The 25,140-nt window shown below is 38.1% G+C and overlaps 1 protein-coding gene across 11 annotated transcripts in view; it reads left to right on the plus strand.

The window, feature by feature from the left end:
- Positions 1-2,930: 2,930 nt before the first annotated feature.
- The window catches only part of tjp1b (tight junction protein 1b), a 129,648-nt gene continuing 107,438 nt past the window's right edge, over positions 2,931-25,140 (plus strand). For all 11 annotated transcript variants that reach the window (XM_065292132.2, XM_065292137.2, XM_065292138.2 and 8 more), the window contains exons 1-3: positions 2,931-3,385; positions 15,262-15,303; positions 15,417-15,576. In XM_065292132.2, coding sequence (XP_065148204.1) covers positions 3,288-3,385; positions 15,262-15,303; positions 15,417-15,576 — 300 coding nt within the window. In that variant the 5' untranslated portion in view covers positions 2,931-3,287. The remainder of the gene's footprint in view (positions 3,386-15,261; positions 15,304-15,416; positions 15,577-25,140) is intronic.

Here is a 25,140-nt window from a genome sequence, read left to right on the forward strand (position 1 = left end):
TATTTTACTATAAATAAATTGCATTACTTAATTTGTCATTTATTAATGACATTTTAGTATGTTCAATTGTTTAAATACTTTTGTGAATTTTTACAATGAAATAATATCTTACTGTGACAGAGCTTGAGCCGAGTCCGAGCCGGGACTGAGCTCTTTCAAGGACAACAAGCCTAACTGGATTACAGTTATATCTGTTAAGACTGGATGGGCAGCTGAACTCATGAAATTGTGTATACAACATTATGTAGTTAGACTAATGAAGTATATTATATGACAGATAAGTCATAATAATAATACTAATAATGCATTGAATTAATTAAGGTCTTTTATTATACCACTGCTGGTGCTAACATTGACTGTTGCTAATTGGGTGAAGGTTGGCACTAACGTAACATTTACATGGGGCATTAGCGTTTCTCTTATTTACTTTGAAAAGGTAACCTCATGCGTTGCCACCGGGTGTGCCTCAAAAGTCTTGAAAAGTGAAGCCTCTGGCTCTTTGATCGCCCCCTGGTGGCTGGCTGCAGTACAAGTCATAACCCCGCCCTCTCCATTCAAACAAATGGGACTCTGCTCTAAATAAAAAAATTATTTACACTTCCAATAAAAGTTTCCGAAAGATAGTTTTAGTACTTTTAAGTAGTTGTTATCACATTGATATATGTTCAAGTGTTCATTTTTGTGATAACTTTCATTTTAGCTAGTTATTTGATGCTATAGAAACGGGGCGTCTCATTTCGAAGTTTGATACCGCGGCTCCGCCTCTGGCTCCACGGACGATTCCTTCTGCGCATGCCCTGGCTCCAAACTGCCGTTTTTACGTAACATGGCGGCGACCGTGGACGGACATTTTTGGCTTCAATTCATTACAAAGGAGGGAGGCGACGTCGCGTCGTCCATCTTTTTTTACAGTCTATGGTTGCCACACTGAATTGTGGATCTGTCTGCGTCACGTCACTGGTGTTGCTCACGGCAGAAGTAAAACATTTCTCAACTTTTCAAGCGCCAATGCAGTCGTCAGCCAATCAGATCACCTTATGCAAATAACCTAGTGCTGATACTAGCCAGTTATCTTTATGCAAGACAGGAATACGGAGAATCATGTGTTGTGGTTCAGGGCCACGCTTCAGAAGCGCCCTCCGTCAAGCGTTAACGGTGACACCCTGTGTAAATGTACCACAACTTGGCATGCTTTTAAACATATAGACGGTTTAATCGGACGCACGTGCGCTGACGCGATACACTTCTGGATCCGAACTTTACTTCCGGTTTCGTTTTTTAGTGGTCTGACTAATTGCTAAACTGATCTCTTGAACAAATGCCTCTTTGAAAATAACTAATGTTTTGGTTTCATATGTAATCTATGTGTTGTTTTTTTGCTTGTTATATAAGTAAACTACTTTTAAAGTACTTTGTTGTTATTTATTCTAAGCGGAGTTTACCGGAAGTTACGTGCAGACCACTACAGCCGCTTGTTTATGTTGTTACTGCTGAAACCGTCTATAGATGAGTGTGAAAAATTCTGATATGGTGGCATGTAGGTAATTTTAAATCGGCACATGACAAAACATGCATATGATAACTTATTGAAGATACACAAGAACCGATGAGATTCAACGTTATCAACACCGCCAAATTTGAATTTACTACAGTGATCACTATGTTTACATTAATACAGTTTCAATCATTTCAATCATTCAATCATGGTTTCTCTCACAAAAGTGTTGCTTTGCTTTGAACAGACATTTACTAACCCATTTACTTACTTTGGAATACTTAGAGCTTGTTTACACCTGGTATTAAGATGTGTTTTGAAAAGGGAGTGAAAGAGAATTGATTAGTTCACCTGTCGAGTCTTCGAGTCCTACGAGTCGTTCGTTCTTTTCACACGTGACAATATGTCAATATATACATGAGGACTGACTTAGTAGGTAACTTAAGCCAATCATTTCAGTCTCTTGTGCAGGTTTCAGTTATTTTTAAAGTTTTTTTTGGGGGGGGTTAAGTTTTTTTCCCAGTTTTTTTTTGTTATATTAGAGCAGTACAATATATCGAAAAGTATTGTTGTCGTGATAACAGTATATGCGATATTCATATTGCGGAGTTGCAATAACTTTGATTTATTTTACGTGTCTATCGTTTATGTGTTGCATGCTTATTGTCCGAATTAGACCAATCAGAAAGGTCTTACTCGCCAAGTAGGTCTTATACTGTTATACTATTAGCTAGCTAGCTCTGCTCAAAGCAGAGAGCGGAAATAAATATGGCAGGAGTAGAAACGAGCGAGGAAAACTACAGCGACAAACTTGTGCCTAAAAAGAACGGTACGTCTAAAATAGTTTTTTTTTTGCCTGAATTATATTTAATTACATCAGAAGAATATGTATTACCTGTTTATTTCAGTATAATAATAATTATATATAAATGATTTAAAAAATATCAAATAAAAATAGCATTGTTCTAAGGAAATGATATACCACAAGAAATATCACCACCGCAATGCACAGAATCGTTTGCTGCACATTTCTCAATATCGTCCATATGAGAAAGTTTTCTATTCTGTGTAAACTACTACAACTTTATTGGGATTTTTACAGCCCAGAACTACCAGTTAACATCCATTCATCAATGTATGAAAAACAGCAGCCAGTGAATTCTTCAAAATATCTCCTTTTATTTTCTTCTGGAAAATACTAAATACTGCAATTTTAGACTTTATACAGTCATACAGATATATGTAATAATGTTGGTCTTTACCTAATTCCTAGCTCATTTAAGCCACCCCATCCCCCTCTCTCACACACACACACCTACCCTACACACACTCCCCTACCTCACGCACGGTCGCGTGGACTCCGCTGCAGCGTATCTCTGAGAGAGAGCGTGCGTGCGAGACAGGGAGAGAGAGAGCGAGGGAGAGAGAGAGCGAGAGAGAGAGAGAGAGAGCAAGGGAGCGCGCGCGCGTGTTCTGAGCAAAGTGGCAGCGGCGGGAAAAGAATGCCCATCTCGTGAGTAATAACGAGCGGATTGGCGCGCTTTCTCCTCACTGAGGTACGACTCGAGCAGACTGTCAGATTGTGGTGATGGGTGGCAGCCGCGCGCTGCCTCGCGGGGAGTGTTTTCCCTGTAAGTGCTGCTGGAAATGGCGCTGTGATGCTCAACAAGGAATACGCAGTTGAAGTCGATGCCAGGGAGACGGAGGAGAGTCCAAATTGTTGTTATTAGCATTACCTGCGCTTCTCTTTCGGTGCGGATTTTCGTGTTGTTAAAAAGCGGTGAACAGTACCATGGTGAATTACCAGAAATACATAACTGTTATGCAGCTGGCTCTAGGGGTGACTGCCACCAACAGAGAGCGTAGCCTGCCTCCCAGAAAACATATGTGGTAAGTATACAATATGTGTGTGTCTTTGTTGACCCGGCTTGATGGGATAAATCGACCGCCGTGTTCGGTTTTTATTTGATGACGAAATATAATTCGAAATTGAACGATTCCGTCTCATTGGTGGACTGCAGTCGGCACGCGGTGTGCGGTAAAAGGTGCTGGCAAAGTTTGAAACGAGGCTGAATGTGTGCATACTCTAATGATGTCACACCGTTTTTTGCTTTTTCATTCACTTGTGTTTCATTTCATTCATGTTTCACTGTATAAAACCCAAGCATGTAACAAATCATTGTGTGTATGTCTACTGTGTGTACTTTCAGAAATAAAAAGTTATGATGTGGACGTGTGTTTCTTCACTTCACTTGTGATTTGTGTGTAAACCGACGCATCCATACACCAACCATTCAGCCTGCCATTGTACTCTTTGTGTACGTTTGTGAATGTGTGTGACACTATCACTACACTGTTTTGTGTTATTTCTACGTTTTCATTCTCCATCCTTACTCCATTTCTATCAGTAACCCGCGTGTCTCCTCCATGACCTCCTTGTGTGAGTTTAATCACTATAGGATTACACTTATAGTTGAATGGATGACACTAGAGTTAATTAACCTGCATTGGCAGCTATGGAGATTTGTGTATCTGCTTTATTTCATATAGGATAATTATATTGTAGATTATTGTGAGTGTCACCTATATACTGTCATTGTTTTTTTACAAGGTCAGCACATACTGACCTGTTTACCCTCCAATGCTTTTCAATAAGATCAAAGCCTTAAACCTTCTGGGCTATTGATGGGAGACTATTCATTAACCGTTCAAAATGGCCAGATCTATGCACCTATTTTGTCTTTGTGTCAGACCAAAAAGGCAGATATGATCACATTCATTGGATCATGTCTCATAATTACCATATTCCACAATGTCCATCTGCTCATTTTCCTATCGTTTCATTTGTTTGGTGGTTTGAAACAAACTGGAAATTGTGCAGAAGGGGCTTCAAAAGAGGCTAGCCAGCAAGCAATAGCCATCATTTTACAGTCTAGGTTATAGACCTGATACAATCCGGCTATAAGTAAATCAATTCTAACCAAAGTAAACTTGAATTAATTTAACTTCTTACACCCTGAAGCTATTTTGGGGATTTTCGCCTGGATTTGGCCTACCCAATTTCAAAAGCATCCCATACCCACATGCAGAGGTTTACATACAAAAGTTTGGTATCATTTTACAGGTAACCCTTTGAAATGACATAAAACACTGTTAAAAGTGCTCAACATGGTTGTATGTGATATCAGTCCTCTAATAAACACAGAAATAAATAGGCGCTTTTTGATGTTTTTTTCTAAAGTTTTTATTTGATAGTATATAACTCTGGCCCTGGGTATCTCAGGTCCCTGCCGACAGTTTTGTTTGATTCCAGCAATTGTCAGCTTACAGAGGAAAAAGGAATTTTTTCTCTATCATAATCTATGCAAAAGTTATTTTACTCCAACTGAAGGGAGGAATAATACCCTTTTTGTATACAATTTCTGCCTAAGAACATTTGAAGTGTCCCCATAACCACATACAGTGGAATAAATGCAATTTCTTTATATCATTTTAAAGAAAACCCTTTGAAGTTACATAAAAAGCTGCTGTTTGTGACAAATTTTGTTATTTATGTTGTTTTTCATATGATGAAACACCAAATTTTCTTTTTTATGTTGTTAATACTGTCTTTGATAGTGTATAACTCTGGTTCTTTGTGCTCTAGCAGACTGCAGACAGTTCTGGTTGTTACCAGCAGCAGACAGTAAACACCCAAAAAAAGAATGAACTCTTTAGCATGTCGCATTCAAAAGATATTCTTATTTTACTGAAGGGTGCGAAAATACATTTTTCATATAAATATTAATTTTTTGTTTTGCACATATAATAAAAAGCTAGGGATTAATTATGCAAACAACCAAAGAAAATGCTGTGAATGGACTCATTGTTTAGAGTAGGACCTAAGATAAAAGATGGTGTATCATTTGTGGCTATATGTGCTATCTGAGGCAGTCCACACTCAAGTTTCACATATGTTTACAAAAGACCATTTTTTACCTTATTATTCATTCAGCGATTGTTGGATATGTGTTGATATTAGAACAAAAATAACGCTGTAGCCTTATTCCTGAGAGTGAGAGCTTTCATTTGATATAAGACTTGCCCATGTTTGTCATTTTTGAAAAATATGAAATATGTAAATATTAAATGATATAATAAAATATTGGGGGGGTGATAGTGTAAATTAAGTGTAAATAACTTTCTTACAGTAAAAGATGTGTCAAAGTGATGCATATCTGCAGAAAGTAGAGACTCTAAGCTTTCAAACAGTATCTCATATGTGTTACTGGGGTCCATGACGGAGCATCAAAGATTAAAAGAATATTTTATATTAAGTCAAAATACGAAATTCTGGACCCGGGACAGGGTCCTCAGGGTTGAAGAGGTTAATTTAATTTATTTTGGTGCTCTGGTTAGACGTATGTAATTTTTCAGTTTATTCTAGACGTCCGTGTTTGGACGTCTTCTAAACATCAAAATTTCTAACTGGGTATGCTGACAAAGCTCACAAATCACCTGCTTTAAGTTGATAATTGTTTAGGTAATCTTGGACTTGACTTCACGTGGAACAACATTCACCGTCTAGCAGAACTACTTAGGCGATACCCTGAGGTTAATGGGGCACGTAGTTGTCTTACACTGTTGTAATTACATGCCAAAGAATCAAAGGAAGAAAGACTGAGAGATCAGTAATGGACCAATGAAAGGAAAATCACCAATAAGGCATTGTTAGCCCTGTGTTGTTTTAGTGCCATTTGCCACTGTACAAAAATGTTGAGAAATGTCAAATGTTGCCCATAAGCACTTTTTTAAGTAAAATTCTGTTTGCAGATGGTCTGCATGTAATGATTCAACAACCGTCGGCATTTCGAGCCCCTCGGGGTCGGTAAAGAAAGCTAATTTGAAGGCCGCATGCTGGGTAATTCATTTGTTACTAATGAGGAACAAGTTGTGAGCACCCACGTTTTTTATCATGTTTATATTATCATTAAGTTATCAGTCTTTCATAGCAGCCTGCTTACTACATTAGTACGATTATCCCTTTAAATGGAGGTCAGTGTGTTTTGTTTGATGTCAGCATTAACAGTTAAAGCTAAAAGAAGAACTGAAGCCTCTGCTTTGCTATACTATTAGCGACCACGTGCACTACAACATTCGACATTGTCCGAGCAAGCGAACGTAATTTACTGTCACGCTGAGGTACTAATGTGACAGCTTCAAATAACTATAAAACTTGCCAAATTCACATAAATCCAATTGATGAAGCACCCGAAACCCTGAATGGCATCCTTGGATGGTTTGGATGTTGGTACTCGGCTTCTTTGGGTTACTGTTAATTATTCATGGGTTCTGAAATATGACATTGCTGTTGTTTACAGGAATTTTCTAACCCCGCAGCTGTAGTGGGATTTGCGTCACATGAAAACAAAAGTGGCATCATGGCACGTTACATCACAGTAAATTAAACAACAGATTACTGAAGAACACTTTTAAAAAGGTAAATCTTAGAAAACATGTCCATAATTACCCCAAAAATCTAATAAAAAGACTTACTAAAGAAAATTAAGCCAAGGATTGTGACGTTATTTTTTATAATAAAAGAAAGTTTCCACCCCTCATTCGTATTACTGTAACAGGTCTAGATATTTGAATTTTCAGCTTTTTTACATCAATTCGTACGATTCTTAAAAATTTGTCCTATTAGATCCTAAATACTTTAATACAATACATTTCATTACATTACACCCTTAATATGAGAAATGAAAACATGGATGTACTAAATAATAATTATGATGGCTCAAATAATGCTTATATTTTTCTATAAACCATGTATAACTTTTTTTGAATATGCAATATAACCCCCAATTTTTGTTCCTGACAGGTTTCATGAGAATAAAAAACGTTAACTGATTTGTTTCAGACATCTTCCCATCTCTGGGAAAATCATGGATATTTAGTCGAGTCTCACGAAATTACGTACCTAGTCATGTAATTTTTTTATTCTTTTTCGTGATAATGTCACAAATTTCCGTGTTTTTTTCGTGATCGTATCACGAATTTCTGTTTATGTGTCATTTGTCACGTATTGGTTACTCAACTGTTTTGTCCTATTGTCATACAATTGTCGCTTCGGTTTACATAAAATGACATCCTGACCCAAATCCAACTCTAACGCTAGGCGACAATGGTTTTAAATTTAGAAAATATAAAAAAAAATCAGAACAAATTATAATACCAATACTTAAAGTGACATCCTATCGCAAACACCAAATCTAACAATAAACCGATGCGAAAATGGTTTGAAAATAGTTGAGCAGTTGAGTAACCAATACGTGACAATGACACATAAACACAAGAAAACGTGGAAATTCGTGACAGTATCACAAAAAAAGAATAAATAAATTACGTGACTATGTTACATCATTTTGTGAGACTGGGTAGGGATATTAGAAGTCATAAAGGAATCTCTCAATGCTATCTCATGGCATTTCATACGTATTATACAAGGTGTCTAATTTGTATCGCCCCTGTGACATTGGGGTTAGGGGTGGGGTTTCATTATTGTGTTTTTATGACAATTGTACCTTTTTGTATGATTCACTTTATGTGAATTCATACAAATTAGTCAACATGTAAAATATGTACGAATTCATGTGAGATCAGGCGGGCATCTTTACAATATTAGGGACTCAGAAGGATGTCTCTAAATTCTAACCATATACCTCAGAATTTCTCTTCTTTGAGAGTTCCTACATTCGATTTGTTCCTAGGTGAGCCGACTGGAGTTTTAAATCTGTCCACTTTCACCCAGAAGACACCAGGAAAGATCTGTCCAGGAGAAGAGGTAAAAGGAAATACATAGAGGAGATGAGACTGAGCTCATAAGACTGTAGATTGCTTGAAAGGGCACGTGTGGACGATAGTGGACAGGCAGTTACTTTAGTTTTAGTTATATCAAAAGTCTACAAGAAGTGGTTCAATATATACAGAAGTGGTTCAAAATGCGAATGCAATATCTTTGATCAAAGGAAATGTCAGATCCCCTACAATCATGAAGACATCAGTCCTTTCAGGGCTTATTACTTTTAGGCACCCTTAGTACACCTCTTCATCAGTGTATACTTGATGGAAATGACACTTAAGTGTTGTGAGTGGAAAATCGTTTTTGTTTCAAGATTGCTTTTTATAGCTCATGAGACATGTTTCATTTAAGTATAAACATTGTCTTAGGAAAATAAACATGAGCAATGTTGACACACGCTATGAAGCTATGCAATTTGTGTGGAAAGCATGGCTCAGATAATTTGGTTTTGGAAGAATTGAATAGGAAATGTTGACGTTCATAATATTGAAATGTTTGATATTTGATTGCAGCGTCTGAGTACGATTTGAGATGTTTTTCTGTAACTGAATCTTAGTTGAAAATTTGGAGTCTGTTTCTCAGTACAAAAATTTTAGAAGTAGGTTACTTAGTCTCCATTTGACCTTTGTATAGGGGTGCGCGGGGCATAAACTAACGCTGGGTTAGTTGTAACACGAACCGTTTACATTGTTGCACAGTGTTGAGTGAGTTGTTTTTCCAGTATTGTTTTTACGCTGCCAAAATACGCTCTCACGCTAATTTATAGAAATGTTTAATGTTTTTCTAGAGAGTTATTGATGGTTTTGGTGTAAGTAAATTTTTTCATAATTTTTTTTTTTTGGTTCCTGAGTTGGGTGTATAAGATACCAAAACCAATGCTATGTCATATTAATCAGTGTCTTGTTGACTAAAACATAGCATCATTTTGAAATCTGTCTGCAGCTATTAGCAACTTTTTGGTGGGCTTGAAAATATTTTCACCCAGCGGAGTTAATTGTAACGCTGTGTTACAACTAACCCCTCAGCACTTACGATATGAAAACAGCTAACGTTAGCGTAATTCTTGACGTTGTTTTAAATGGGTTACACACTAATGATTGCTGGCTGCCAACAAAATAAATGTGCCTGTCTTATCCAAAATTGTGTGTCAAAATTTATTTTGTTCATATCTTTAATATTGATTGAATAAGGTCACGCCAAAGATTGAAATCATAATGAAATGAATGGCTAAAATCAGACTTTGATGCTCATTATCTCAGAATTTGATTCTGAAACTGTAGTATGGTTATTACAGATTGGGTCACATATAAAAATGTTTTTTTTTGTCATAATTGTGCTGCGTTTTCTCACATATTTAGACATTTGTATCCATTTATAATTGAACTATGGTTAGATGAGGGATGAATAGTGTAAATACCTGTCTATTATAGGCAGATATACAAACAATATCCACTTCAAGTATATAGACAAAATAGTATTGAAATATTTGCCTGCAAACGTAATTTTTAGCAAGTGTTACAACTACCCCCCTGCCTGTTACAATTAACCCCACCTATGGGGTAAGTTGTAACGTTTGCACTTCTGTCACGTTTGGTGTAATTGTCCAAAAATTATAAGTAATAGAAACAAACTTCAAATGTTCATTTGTAGCAGAGATGTGTGTGTTGCTTGTGTAAAAATATAATTAATCAAAAATTTTTTGAACGATTGAGCCAAAACCAAAAAGCGTTAGGTTGTGCCTCGCACTCCCCTACTTCTACTTTGGGGAAACAATTGCTCTTTTATTCTTATCTGATGAAGAGAACTTCTGAAAATGATGTCTGCTTTAAGCCCTGGAAACTAACCAGATGTTCGTCTTCCCCCACAGCCTTACAAACAATGTCCTGACATTGGCTTTAGCCGGCGTAATGAAATTAGCAGCAGTTGCCCACCCCGAGGACTCCTTACACATGCTTTTTAGCATTTACACACTTTGCAAAACGTGAATCAAGAGCGCTTTTGACTGATGGAAGCCACAGAAGTCAGAGAAAGCGCGTTGATCACGTTTTATGCTAATTTATGGGATTTTCTGCACAATTTCTCACCTCTCTTCTCTTTTAGACAAGTACTGCTCTGATCAACGTTCTCGAAAAGCACCTCTCTTCCATCAAGCCAAATAAACGTCATTGCCCACCACTTTTATTCCTATTCAGAATGATAGCGGTCGTAACAAACGGTCTGTTAATAGAATCCCTTTTATGTAGAAGATCCATGTTTAGTCAGGAATAAATACACACGATAGTACTTGCTCGTTCAGTTATGCCCTTGGGCCATACTGGGCTGGCAAAATATAAAATCATATTAATGTTTGTGATAATATCAGCAGAGATACAGAAGTTTTGATGGCAGGCATGGACGGTCAGCATTGTTTATGCATGTCTATGAGTGGATATTGACTTGCTGATCTTGCAGTATCCTTTTTATATCTATATCTAATTGTGTCTGATAGCTTTATAAAGCACATATAGGAAGAGATCAGGAGGCTGCATAGACTACCCAAACTGATTGTATTATATATAATATTATTTCCAGCCTGATCTCACAAGAATTTGTGCATATTTAACAAATGTACCAATTTGTGTTCATACAAAGGGAGTCATACGAAAACATATGATGATTATTATTAAAAAAAACAATAACGAAACCCCAACCCATCCCGATGTCACAGGGGCAAAAGCAAATCGTACAAAAATGTATGAATGTGGTCATACGAATTAACACGAATTAGCCACCTGGTACGAATTGAGAAGCTCACACGAACAATTTGTAACCATTTTTTTTGTACGCTTTAGTACAATCTGTGTGACAGTTACGGTACGTTCACATGGGACGTAAGCGTTAACGCTTGACGGAAGGCTTGTCTGAAGCGTGTCCAACAGCCAATCACAATGACCGCAACACATGCTCCAGCCTTCCATAAACATAATTGGCTGGCTCTGCCTAGGTTACTTGCATATAAGGGCGCACTCACACTATCCAAACCAAACCACGCTCGGGCGCGTTTGACCCCCAAAGCCTGGTTTGATTGACTAGTGTGATCGCTCTGATCCGGGCGCGGATTGATTAATCGCGCCGCGGCCGGGTTGCAGAGGTGGGCCGGAGCGCGGTTCACTTGAGCTCAGGCGCGGAAGGCTGTGGTGTGAGCACATTCGCGCCTGAGCGCGATTCAAAAGGTGAAGACGTCAGTTGCGCGACCACTCACCTTCATCTGCCTCCGTAAAAACCTTTTGATGCGCGCAGCGGGGTTACGTGAATGTCCGAGCTGCACACGTGACAGATCAACTAAGCAATATGATGACATGTGAGAGGGCTGTCTGTAATCGCGCACCGAACGACTCCGAATAAAAAACACAGACTTATCATTACGGTGGGTTCCAGTGTTAAGAGAGCGCTTTACTTCCTGCTTTTTTCAAAACAATCGCATCTTAATGACGAAAGCGCGCCCGGACTCGGATCGATAAGAAGTACAGTGTGAGTGCGTGCATCTGGGGGAGTAGGGAGAGGTGACAATCGCGCTGGGGCTTGGTTTGGTTTGGTTTGGATAATGTGAGTGCGCCCTAAGGCGATCTGATTGATTGACACACGCGTTTCCGCTTGAAAAGTTGAGAAATGTTTAACTTCTGCTGCGAGCAACTGCAGTGACCTGGCACCGTTGGATCCACAAATCAGTTCGGCAACGCATGAGGTCACCGATCAAAAGTGAATGGGAAGCGTTAATGCTAACACCCCGTGTGAACGTACCGTTAGGTTTAGGGGCGGGGCTTCATTATTGCTGCTTTCTAATGCTGCGTTCCAGGCAGGTTTTTAAACCCGTGAATTACGACTTCAAAACCACGACTCACGACTCTATGCGTTCCAGGCAGCCTGTAACCCGTGTTTTTACAACCTTCTACCGGTGAAAGTGCAGTGGAACGGCAGTCAAACTCGTGACTTCCCACCCGTGAACTCGTACTAGATCGATGATCTCCCAGTTCAGAGTCGTGAGTCGTGGTTTTGAAGTCGTGATTCACGGGTTACCGGTTGCCTGGAACGCAGCATTATAATCGTATGTTTCTGTAAGATTCACATTGTACGAATTAGCTACCTCGTAAAATAGTTAGGAATTACGAAATTAGAATTAAAATTACTTTCACCTATATGCATTTAAAATGCCTGTTATAAGAAAAAGACACTATTGGTTATTCAGCATTTTTGTCCAATCAAATGCTCACTAGAAGTATTTCAGACTTTTTAAATAAAAATAAGCATTAACGCGGAAAAAACTGGACTCATCATCCGACTTGGATTAACTAAGCGTTTCCATCTACGTTATAACATTTGGCTTTACAGTAAACATTTGGACAACTCTTTTGGTTTAAATGCTCTGCATACGTGCATTCACACCAGAAGGTTTGTCCTTGAATCTTTTCCCGGAAGATTTATACGTGTTTGGCTAAATAAGGTTAACTGAAGGTGAGACCTCACAGGGTTTCCTCTGGCCAACCTCAGCCTCATTGTCATAATAATGTCTTTGTCCTCTTTTCCTTCCATACTCTCTGTTCTCATTCAACACACTAAATTACAATCCGGAAGATAAATTAAACGCTTATTAAAATCTTCCTGTTCTTGTTGATGTTATGGTAATCTTTGAAATCAATATAAGCTCAGAAGGCTTTCTTAATCTACCACTTAATATGCAAATTAGGTCTCGTTTTATTGGTGCCACAGCCAGTGCATTGAAACCGAAGATTTGCCATATTGAATTTCGTTTTGCAGGGGTTTTAAACAAATCCTCTTGAAAGCATGTTGTGCCTTGATATAAAAGGGGAAACAGTTATGGTACAAGGCATTCAGATTACTTCTACTGTACAGGGAGTCACTTGCATTTTGCTACAGCGATACAGTAAACCATGTGCTTCAGTGGCATTACATAATCTCGCTTCAAACTCTGCAAAGTCAGGTTTTTTGCAGAGTCAGTTCCAGGTGCACAAATATTAGGATAAGATATATATATCATCAAACTGACATTCATTTAAATTTATGTTGATAATTGTTTATGCGTGTCTTTATCACAATTGTATTTTGAAAAGATACTCATATTTGTTGTAATACAATTATTTGGTTTCTTGTTGTGGTGTTGGATTTTATATTAGTTTAATCTGCATTAAGTGTTTTGGTGCGTTTACCGTTTAAAAAATTGCGAATTAAGTGATCATATACAGTACAAGAGACTTCAAAAATAATGTGTATCCACTGTTTTAAAGCTACTTTAGAGTTCAGACAGAACAGATGGAGGACAATTTATAAATGACAGAAATTAATCAAATATGTGTTGTAGCCTATCAACGGTAACTATAATATTACATTTTTTATTATATGGTGCACATTCACTTTTATTTTACTGGTGCACATTTTTATATTATTTTTATTTATTTTCCCAAAGAACAAATATTTGACTTGGAAATATTTCATCAATTTTGATACTTTTTGAAACAATCCTTAGTTGATGTCACCAAGCCCTCTTATTTTTGAATTCCTCCCCTCCCACTACCTATCATATATAGACTTGTCACAATCAAGGCATCAAGATTAATAAAAAAAATAATGCTTGTTTTGAAACAAGTTTCCGGAACACCATCTGCCATTAGTTAGGTAAAGAAAAAAATGCACCAGATTTATGCCATATTGCAGTGTTAAGCAGTGTTTATTACAGTGCCACGGTGTCTATAATTTTTGTGTGAACCGACCTACAAATGTTTTACTTATGCTCCTTTTACATGCTTTCGGAAATGTTCTACTTCTGAAGTTGTAATTACGAGTTTGTTGTGTTAAAGTGCTTTATTATCGTAAAGAATTAGGAATCATGGATGACGTGAAAAGGTTGCCTTCAGATTGATTGACTAAAATGTATTGTCCTGTCTTTTGTCTAACATGCATCATCTGCTGTACCATAATGTTCGGTAAAATACTGTCAAAACACAACGTCAGATTGACTTCAAAACACAACGCCAGACTGACATCAAAACACAACGTTCAGATGGCGTCAAAACATAGCGTCGGACTGACGTCAAAACACAATGTCCAGTTGACGTCAGAACAGCACGTCGGGCTGACGTCAAAACACAACGTTCAGTTGATGTCAAAACATAATGTCTGACTGACGTCAAAACATAACGTCAGACTGATGTCGAAACATAACGTCGGACTGACATCAAAACACAACGTCCAGTTGACGTCAGAACACAACGTCGGGCTGACGTCAAAACACATGTCGTGCTAACCTCAAAACACAAAGTCAAAGCGACTTCAAACACAACGTCGGATTGACGTCAAAACACAACTTCAAAGCGACTTCAAAATACAACGTGGCCTGATGTCAAAACACAATGTCTGATTGATGTCAGATCACAATGTCGAATTGATGTCAAAACACAACGTGCCCCGACGTCAAAACAAAACATTAGTTTGACGTCAAAACACAACGTTGGCCTGACGTCAAAACACAACATCGGATTGGCGTCAAAACACAACGTGGCCTGACGTCAAAACACAACATCCGATTGGCGTCAAAACACAACATCCGATTGACGTCAATACACAACGTGGCCTGACATCAAAACACAATGTCCGATTGATGTCAAAATGCAACGTCGGATTGACGTCAAAACCCAACGTCGGCCTCTGAGACTTTAATAGAGCCTAAATATCTGACAATGTTGCTGTCTTAGTAATAAAAATATCTGTCACTACCGTAATCGGCTTAAAAACTCGTATTTACGATCAATCTGATACAGCATGTGAAGGCCGCATTATAGGTTAAGCTTAAGTAAAACATATAATTTAGGATGTGCAATGAAATGTACAAAAATGTAACTTGTCTTTCTCTCTTGTGCTTCAATCTCAGGATCTTCCCTAAACACGACAAAGACAAATACGGCCCTGCAGTGTAAGCATTTTAAACTCTTCTTATTTCATTCCACTTAGCAAACTCCGGTGTTCATCTTTTTTAATAAAATGTACATTTATAACACATTCTATAACACATGTTTTTTCTCTCAGTTACTACCCCAAGATCAACGCATATATCCACACCCCAGAAAACGTTTCCGTGCTGGAGGAGTCGGAGGGATCTGCGCACGGCAAGCCATCCCTGCGCAGAATCAAGGGCCGAATTCACCGCAGCAAAAGCCTGGACAGTATCGACCTGCTGGACTCAAACGTGAGTTTAAGACTGCGTCCACTGCAGTAATGCCTTCGTGTGTGTGGGTGAAGAGTGTGTGAGTGTAAACAAATTAAATGTTGTGTGTAAGTGCTCATGTATATGTTTACTGAAAGTGGCTCTGTATGCATGCTTGTTTATATAAATGCACATGTACCAGTATGTCTGCATGAGTGCCCAAGCAAGGGATTTCCACAAGAGTGAACAAGACGTGCACAATTATATACGTTGATTTATTCAACATTTTTACATAAATTATTAGGCAGACAGCTGGAGTTAAGTCATAAGTAAAGAGTCAATGGATGTGGGAGGACATTTTTAAAAGGACAGTTCGCCCAAAACTAAAAATACTTTTGTTGTTTTACTTAATGTCTCATTTCAGGCACATATGATTTTTCTTTCGGTAAAATAGACATGGAGGGTGCAAGTTCATATATAGCAGAATTTCTACAGAAACATATATGGAAACTACATTTTTATACAATAAAAACTGAGTAAGGACTTGGGCTGTTGAGCTCTAAAAATGATTTTAAAAAGCACCCCAACTTTAAAAAGTAACCCATATAACTTGTTGATATATTGGATGTCTCATGTGGGAAACAAAACTATTTGTCAAAAATTATTTTTAACGATTGTCAATAGCTGGGTTTCCATCCAAACGTGAAGCAAATCTTTAAAAAATGTGAAAATAAAGAAAAAACAAAGATATGAGAATTTGGTGCAAGTTGTTTGAGCGAATGATTGTGGTATTGGGTATTAACCTAGTAACCAGCAGTAAACAAAATAATGTACTCGTGGAAAACGGAGACAGGACTGCATGTAGTCACAATGGGGAAAGTTATTAATGTATTTGCAGTGCAGCTTGTAATAGCAAAACTGAATGCTGTGCATAAAAAAGGAATGCAGACTTTTTAGGAGGCACTAGCAGAAAGGAAATTGCGATGACATCAAGCCCCATATGGTAAAGACAACTCCAGCGGAAACAGCTAGACGGTCAGTCCAGTGGGTTTAATGTTCGCTACATCAAAATTAATTTGGCAAATGCGTTTCCATCTCCCATTTTTTGCATTAACTCTTTTTCGCATAAATCAAAAACCACCTCAAACAAGCGTAAAAACTTTTTTGCAAATCAAGGAATTTTTTATCGAAATCCATCACTCGTTTTCGATGCGATACTTCAAAATGCGCATAAAATCATGGTGATGTAAACATGGCATATGCTTCTTCAGGCTTCATGTTTGAATATCAAACCCCATTTTCCATTTACTTCAATAGTATTGAATATTCATGCTAAACATCTCCTGTTCTCCTGGTCCACTAAAGAAAAACAGTACGAGTGCGAGTAATACATGACACAATTTTCAAGTTTGGGTGAATTGTTCCTCATGTTTAGGTGAATCGTTCCTCACAGAGTATTCAGTACAATTCACATCCAACAGATCTCGACATCTCATATTCCTTTAAAATTACATTTGCCACCATGAGGCCTTATGAATGTTGCATGAGGCTGTCATGTTCTCCTTGTGCACACTGTTTGAATGCCTTATAGATACTTCATAAGGTCATGCTTTATGCAACATCTGACTAAATCTGATTCCTGTACTGGTATGCTGTACCACTGGTAAAGTAAACACCTGGGATTTGAAGAACCCCAGGATGTCTCACAAACTGTCTTGCCTTTGGGAAAACTCACTCCAACATGTTTATTATTCAAATCACTGCCTAAAAAATTTGTCCCATACTTTAAAATTATGGATGACATTTTATGTCTTGGTTGATCATGTTAAAAAAAAACTAAATAAAAATATTTTTATCAAATGCCCGTTTGTATATATTTTGACAACACTTTATTATAAATTAAACTTTTTACTTTAAATCCCGTCAATGTGAACTATCCCAGTAACCCATACAGCAGACGGCTTCAGGCTGAATCTGCACCGTATCCGCACCGGAGCTGCCAACTTTGGGGCTGTTTACACTTGGTATTAAGATGTGTTTTCATCGATCGGATCACAAGTGGACGAGAGAGATACATTACGTTTACACCTGGTATTTAAATCCGTCTCTTTTGTCCACTTTCGACCACTTCTGTCCTGAGTACTGTGAGGGGACGGTCCGTAAGACGGTGGACGAGTCTCTCTGCTGTCATTCAAACGCGAGCGGAGTAATTATGAGTTTATATGGACGCAAACTAATATTATGTCGGAGTCCACTGCTTGTTTAGCAAGTAAACATGCTGCACAGTGTTTTGTACGTGTGTATGTTAGAGCTTTCTCTGAATTTTCAGCGCAATTGATGAAATAGGATCGCCGCAACTTTCACGCTTTCAAAACGAAACTACGGAGAACACCCGCAGTAGTTTTATCAATGAAAGGCTAAAAATAGCGCTGTTCACCGTATGTTCACGCCAGAAGTAAAAAAAAAGACGTAAAACTTGTGTTTAATACCTCAGATTAGATAAATGGGCGGAAAGAAGGCGGTCGCGTGTGGCTGTTCGAACACATTCAACCACATTGCGTTCCGCAACTCCAAAGCGATCCAATCGAAAGTGGTTTCGACTACCTCTGGATGTGGTTGAAAGTGGTCGAAAGTGGACGCGTTCAAAACGTTTTGAACACTGTTTACTCCTGGCATTAACGTCGTCCACTTGTGATCCGACTGATGAAAACGCATGTTAATGCCAAGTGTAAACAGCCTGTTTGAGGCAATGGATGATATTCCATCATTTAAGTCAACAGTGATTACAAGGTGTTTGGTTTCATTTATTTTTTGGCTATGGTTAGACGTCTATTAAATTTTCACTGACAGCTCAAATTTTGCCTTGTTTTAGCTTAAATGTCTGAGTTGAGTTTGGCCTGGACGTCTTTTAAACGCAAAATTGCTTGCTCTGAGTCATTCAAATTGGACATTTAAATTGAATGCTGGTTTGATACATCAAAATGCTGTCTAGGCACGCAACAAACAAGTTTTTGAAACGCAGCCTGGATGCTGTAAGCCCTCAAAAACAATTGACAGGCATAAGGAGGCAAGGTTAGCTCAGTGCCAAGTGATTGACCAAACACCAATTTCAACATGGCGTCCTCTACAAAAGCTGGCGGCTTTAGTGAGGTGAGTTAGCACCGGGTTATTAAAGCCCTTTTAAATGCCGTCTCTCTCTCTGCCTGTGCCCAAAATACCTCACTTTTTGAAGACACTGAAAAGTGAAATAAGGGGGTACCTCCATCCCCGACCCTGGCATTTAATGCTCTACATATTTCTCCGGTAACCGAACACACATACACATACAGTAGGCAGAAAGGATCTTGCTGACTGAGCCCGAATGCCAAAGGCAGCTGATGAGAGTAACGTACCGGCACATAGTGAGTGATGATGCCGCAGCGACGCTTCACTGTAAACCTAGTGCTGCCATTGCTGTACTGACATTCTCATAAAAAGATAAAAGAGAGATAAATAAAGTTTTTTGAGCCATGCGCTGGAGAGGATGTATGGGGCTTTGATGAATGATGACAATAAGTGAATACAAAGAAAATAGATTTTGCCATTGATTGTGGAAAAATCGCCACAATAATATGATGTCACTGGTGGTTGCCAGGGTGTTGCTATGCAGTTGCTTGGTTTGGTTTTGAATTTTACTGCTTTGTGGTTAAAAACAAAGTTCCTTTAGGTAAGTCGCGCCACTAGGCGGCCATGTTTGCAACGCCTCCGAGCAGTTATTCCAGTCATGCATGACAAAACTCCTATGTACTTGAATTGGGAAAGACAGATATTAAATTATTCTCTAAAATCACAATTACACAACATATTACGGACCAACAATTAAATTTGACATCAACTGTATCAAAACTTTTCATTTCTTAAGCTCAAATTGCTAAAAAAACCCCCGCTTTACCAAATTTATTTAGCGACTGTGCATGCGCACATTGGCAAGCGGTTCACGCGGCTCGGTAAAGAGCTCCACCCTTTTATCAATTAATAATTGATTCTTTTAACTGGAAATCGGGACTTGTGTTGCCAGATCAGCCATTTTGAGTGATGCATTGTCCCCTATTCATAGCAATATGAGTGCTCTTGTTATATACCATATATTTGTTAAAAAGAATAATTGTATCGTTTTCATTACTTTTGTAAGTCAATTTGGATAAAAAGTTCTCCTAAATGCATAAATGTAAATGTAGGCCAGTGGTTGCCTGATACAGAATTTTTGGACTCAGCCATTTTAAAAACCCATTAAAACTCAGTTTCAAATGTTTGTTTTCTGACATGGTTTCATTAATCGAAAAATGACATAAATGCACAGAAACATTTTCTTTTTATGTAATGTTAGACGTAAAAAAGGTGCATCCGTTTCTCATCATGCATTGCAAACTACGACAAGCGTTGCCTCATCGGAGCGCAAGCAGGTTTTGTTAAGGCCCGGGACACAGCAGACAAAAAATATTTTGTATCTTTGTATATCTTTTTACCGGGGTGTATAGCTCGTATACGTACCTCAGACATGAGGGCTCACATCCGAATATACATTGGCCATTATGTAATAAAAAAGAAAACTTTCAATAAATTGTTGTTAAGCTGTATTATTTTAATGCTTTTAGTTGATAAGATATGCTATTTAATTACTGAAATTTTATTTTACTATTAAAACCAAAATCTAGAAAAATGGAAATGGAAAACACGGAATTTGAGAATAAAGAAAACGGAATTTGGGAAATAACAAAAATCAAATGGATTTCATAGGTCCCTACATCTGTAACAAACAATATGGGATCATGCATCAAAGTTGTTAATAATCATCATCATCATAATAGTTTATTTCATCTTCATTTGATGTAAAATATACGAGTATTGATCAGATCCTACTTTCGACCTGAGCACAGTTTGAGGCTGTTTACACTTGGCATTAACATGCGTTTTCGTCGATCGGATCACAAGTGGACGACGTTAATGCCAGGTGTAAACGGTGTTCAAAACGTTTTGAGCTCGTGCACTTTCGACCACTTTCAACCACATCCAGAGGTAGTCGAAACCACTTTCGATCGGATCGCTTTGGAGTTGCGGAACGCAATGTGGTTGAATGTGTTCGAACAGCCACACGCGACCGCCTTCTCTCCGCCCATTTATCTAATCTGAGGTATTAAACACAAGTTTTACTTCTTTTTTTTACTTCTGGCGTAAACATGCGGTGAAGAGCGCTATTTTTAGCCTTTCATTGATACAACTAAAGTGGCTGATCTCCGTAGTTTCGTTTTGAAAGCGTATGAAAGTTGCACGATCCTATTTCATCAATTGCGCTGAAAATTCAGAGAAAGCTCTTACATACACACGTACAAAACTCTGTGCAGCATGTTTACTTGCTAAACAAGCAGCGGACTCCGACATAATATTAGTTTGCGTCCATATAAACTCATAATTACTCGCGCTCGGGTTTAAATGACAGCAAAGAGACTTGCCCACCGTCTCACGGACCGTCCCCTCACAGTATTCAGGACAGATGCGGTCGAAAGTGGACAAAATAGACGGATTTAAATACCAGGTGTAAACGTAATGTGTCTCTCTCGTCCACTTTTGATCCGATCGATGAAAACACATCTTAATACCAAGTGTAAACAGCCCATTTGTGACATTCTTATGAACTTATGTCTATTCTTAAACTCAAACACAAAATTGGACATTACTGGAGTCTTTATTAGGAGTAAAAAAGTCTAAATCCGCTTCTTTGCACTGCCATCTAATACAAACTCCTGAGATAATAGAGATCTCATATGTGATTGATGTACTTCCTAAGTGAAACAGACATATTTTACAGACCAGATGTCATGGACAGTGTTCAGCGTAGCCTTTATTTTTAAATGCATTATGTTTAAATATTACATAACAGCTGCAGCCCTGCATGAAACACATAATATTGTGCTACAGGAACTGATTTGAAGCGTTTCTAACACTCTTTTTATGTATGCTTGTGCATGCATTAACTGTGTTGTTTGTGTGGCTAATAAAATTGAAGTGTTTGGAGTCACAGCGTTTGGCAGCGGGCCAAAATCCTGCTGTCATTTGTGTTGGTGAGTCTCTCTCTCTCTCTCATGAATCAGTTGTTAGTGCATAGGTTGCAGAAAGCTGCACAGCAGAGAGAGAGAGAGAGAGAGAGAGAGAGAGAGAGAGAGAGAGAGAGAGAGGCTAGATGAGAAATGCAGCACGATGAAATGCATCACATACCCTTGTTGATTGAGACTTTCTCTCTCCCTATCTTTCTCTCTGTCCATCTCTTCATCACATGACATTGTCCTTCTTCTCCGTTTTGCCGATATCAGCTCTCCACCTCCCATCTTCATTCAATCAAACCATTCAATTTTTTCATTCCACCTTGAAACCCAATATTAAAGGCACGGGAGCAGAAAATATAATAGGGCATAAATTGATATCACTATTCCTTTGCTGCGCTTCAGTAACCCCTCTGGGCTTTTTTTAGGAGGAGTGCACATCAAAACGTTTACACCGGCGGCTGGCATATGTTTTCAATTGTTTCCAATAGAAGTGCAGCGATTTTAAAAAACGGCAGCGGCTGGCGATTTTTTCCTCTGTTGTTTTTCTGTGCTGAGCGCCCAGATTTTAACAATTGTTAACTTTGGGTGAAGTACTCAACGCATCAATGTCACTTCTCACTCGACTGTCCCATCACAGTGGTGGAAGGGCGGGACAAATATCACAACAACCAACTGGCGCAGAAAGAAGCAGTAGACGTCCGCCTGGCGTTTTTAACCGAGTTTAAAGAATATCCTATGCGGTCATTCAAAAACTTTTGAGTCATCATACAAAATCTATGCATTTATTGGATAGGGGTGTTACAATACATCAATATGGATCAATGCATTGATTACATTTCTAATGATACGATGCATCGATGCCACACATAAAATATCAATATAAGATAACTTTACTTTGAAACTTTCCGCATCCTCTTTCCGCATTTCCGTCAATACGCACATTTTCATTTATTTACGTGTGCTAGTGTCAGCAAGTGAATGCAATGCAGCAACAAAGCAGTTGTAGCAGCGACAAAACTGCGAAAGAGGCATTAGACTTTTTGCTATCGGAAACAATTTGTGGAATTGGAAATATTTTGTATTTGGAAAATGGATTGGACGAACAAATTGGCAGAAAACTTTGAATAAAAAGCCTTTTAAAAAAGTTTATTTACAGATTCCTTTTCAAGTTTGCCTTTTTATTTTAAAATTGGCAGTCTTGCCTCAAGATTATATGGAAAATGAAATGTCCAAATTAATTTATTAAATGATGCTTCATCACGTTGAAAATGAAATAATATAATTTAATGTTTTAATTTTTATTTTATCATTTAATTTTCAAATTTGGGACATATTTTGCAATTTCATTTTTATTTTATCATTTAATTAATTATTTTCAAAAAGACCAAAAATACCTTCCATAGATAACCTCTGCAGCACCATCTGAAACACTAAACATTGTTGACTGTTGCCATCATAAGCTTGATAATAATTTTATTTTAAGTGTATTTTTTTCTTAGTTTGTTGTTGTAAATGTCACAATTGGGACAGAGGTTGTGCCTTTTTTTAACGTTTAATTAAACGTTCATGTTAATATATTTGGTTGCATTCGTAAATTATAAAAAATGCTAACATGTAATATTAAAGTATTGTTAAAATAACGGTATCATATCACAACAAAGTGTTCGATTTACACCCCTAATACTGGACTACCTAAAAGATACCTTTACGATCTGAACATTCTGTAAAAAAAATAACCTTTAATATTGACTGAGTAAGGTCATGTCAAAGATTAAAATGTGAAATCAATGATTGAAATCAAACTGATGCTCCAAATCTCATAATTAGATTATAAGACTTTAGCATGGATTTTACATATAGGGTTACATATTTTTACACATCATATTGTAGCTTGAAATCCCCAGTGCCCATTAACATTCATCATCCATAAAAATGGCTAGGGTAGTCAAAAATTTACATTTTGTCTTCGCTGTATAAACCCAAGTTCTTAACAATTAAAAAAGAATTAAAAAAATTCCTTTCTTGCTAAGTATTCCTTAAAATATGTTTGCTATTTGAAAATAACCAAAGACATGATTACAAAGGGACACGCACACAATATATTTTTCATGCAGTAGGCTATTTGTCTAGCTTTCTTAGCTGTTCTGCTTCCTAAAAATAATGTGTGGAAATATCTTGTTTGCTGCAAAAGCCACATGGAGGTAATTGAGTATGAACGCTAAAGCTAATATATCGAGCACCATTTAATCCTGAAGGATTTTGTTAAATGCTGTAAATGTGGTGCACAGTCGCTAACGTACTTCCCACTAGGACCGATCTTACCTAGCATCTCAATCAGTCACGTGCTAATCTGTCCGCATGTTAATCTCGCCTTGATCCATTCAAGATGAAAATAAAAGAGCAGTGACACATATTTATATCAAAGCGTCCCACGAACAAGAGGGATACGCTCACAGCCCTCGCCGGAAAACACCGTTGTAAGCACTTAGCACGCTGCTCAGTGTGGTAAAAGTGCTGCAGCTGCAATTGCAGTGAGGACCAGACTGCAGTTGAATTAACCGATATGCATATTTAGAGATAGAGAGACTAGGTGAGAGAAGTAGACTGAAAGAGTGGTAGTGATGTCCCAGCAGATGGGAGAGGGGGTCTGCCCTTGAATAAGGTGTGAAGGGGGATGTATACTGTACCACCCATATGTCACGGAGACAAGGAGTGGAGGTGAAGGAGGGTTTTACTGTATGTCGAATTACAGTGTGAAATGAGTTTTGAGAGCTTCATCCTACGGTGTTGAGGTCCCAAGAGCATGATGGGAAGAGAGAAAGCATTCGAGGAGAACATTTTGTGCCGTGCTGCACTAGAACAATGCTGTGTGTGTGCGTATGCATTAGAGAGTGTCAAACTTGATCTGTGAAAGGTGTTGGGTGTTTAGCATGTCATTGTGATAGCCCCGTTGTAATATTTCCAACCTATCAGCTGTGTGTGGGTGCGTGAAGAAATGAATTGATATCAGCGGCGGTGACCCCTAACATGCTGTGCATTTCAGAAAGTATGTATGTGTGTGTGTGCCGAAATAGTCTTGTGTGGACATAATTCATACACCTACTGGTAAATGCTATGTACAGGTGAATCACAAAACTTGGTTTCTAAGTCGTATTTTAAATGTGATTTAACTCTTTCCCAGCCAGCGTTTTTAAGTAAATTTTCTACATACAATATATCAAATGAAAGAACAGATCCTCTGCTTTAAAGAAAGAAAAGTTTTATCCTACCTTAAGTAGTTCTCTTCTTATCACCCTTTAAATATGGGTGGGTTTCTTAAAAAACATAAAATTTTGAGCATAAAGCTGAGATAATTGCGTTTTAGTGAATTACTTTTGATGCAGAGCGATCCTCAAAACTTACACGGACATAGGGCCCTATCTTGCACCCAGCGCAATTGACTTTGTCAGTGACGCATGTATCATTCGTATTTCCCTCCACAGACGCACGTCGGCAAACTAGGGAATGAACTTGTGCTCCCTGGGCG

This window comes from Paramisgurnus dabryanus, chromosome 23, assembly GCF_030506205.2.
Source record: "Paramisgurnus dabryanus chromosome 23, PD_genome_1.1, whole genome shotgun sequence".
In the NCBI taxonomy this organism is placed as follows: domain Eukaryota; kingdom Metazoa; phylum Chordata; class Actinopteri; order Cypriniformes; family Cobitidae; genus Paramisgurnus; species Paramisgurnus dabryanus.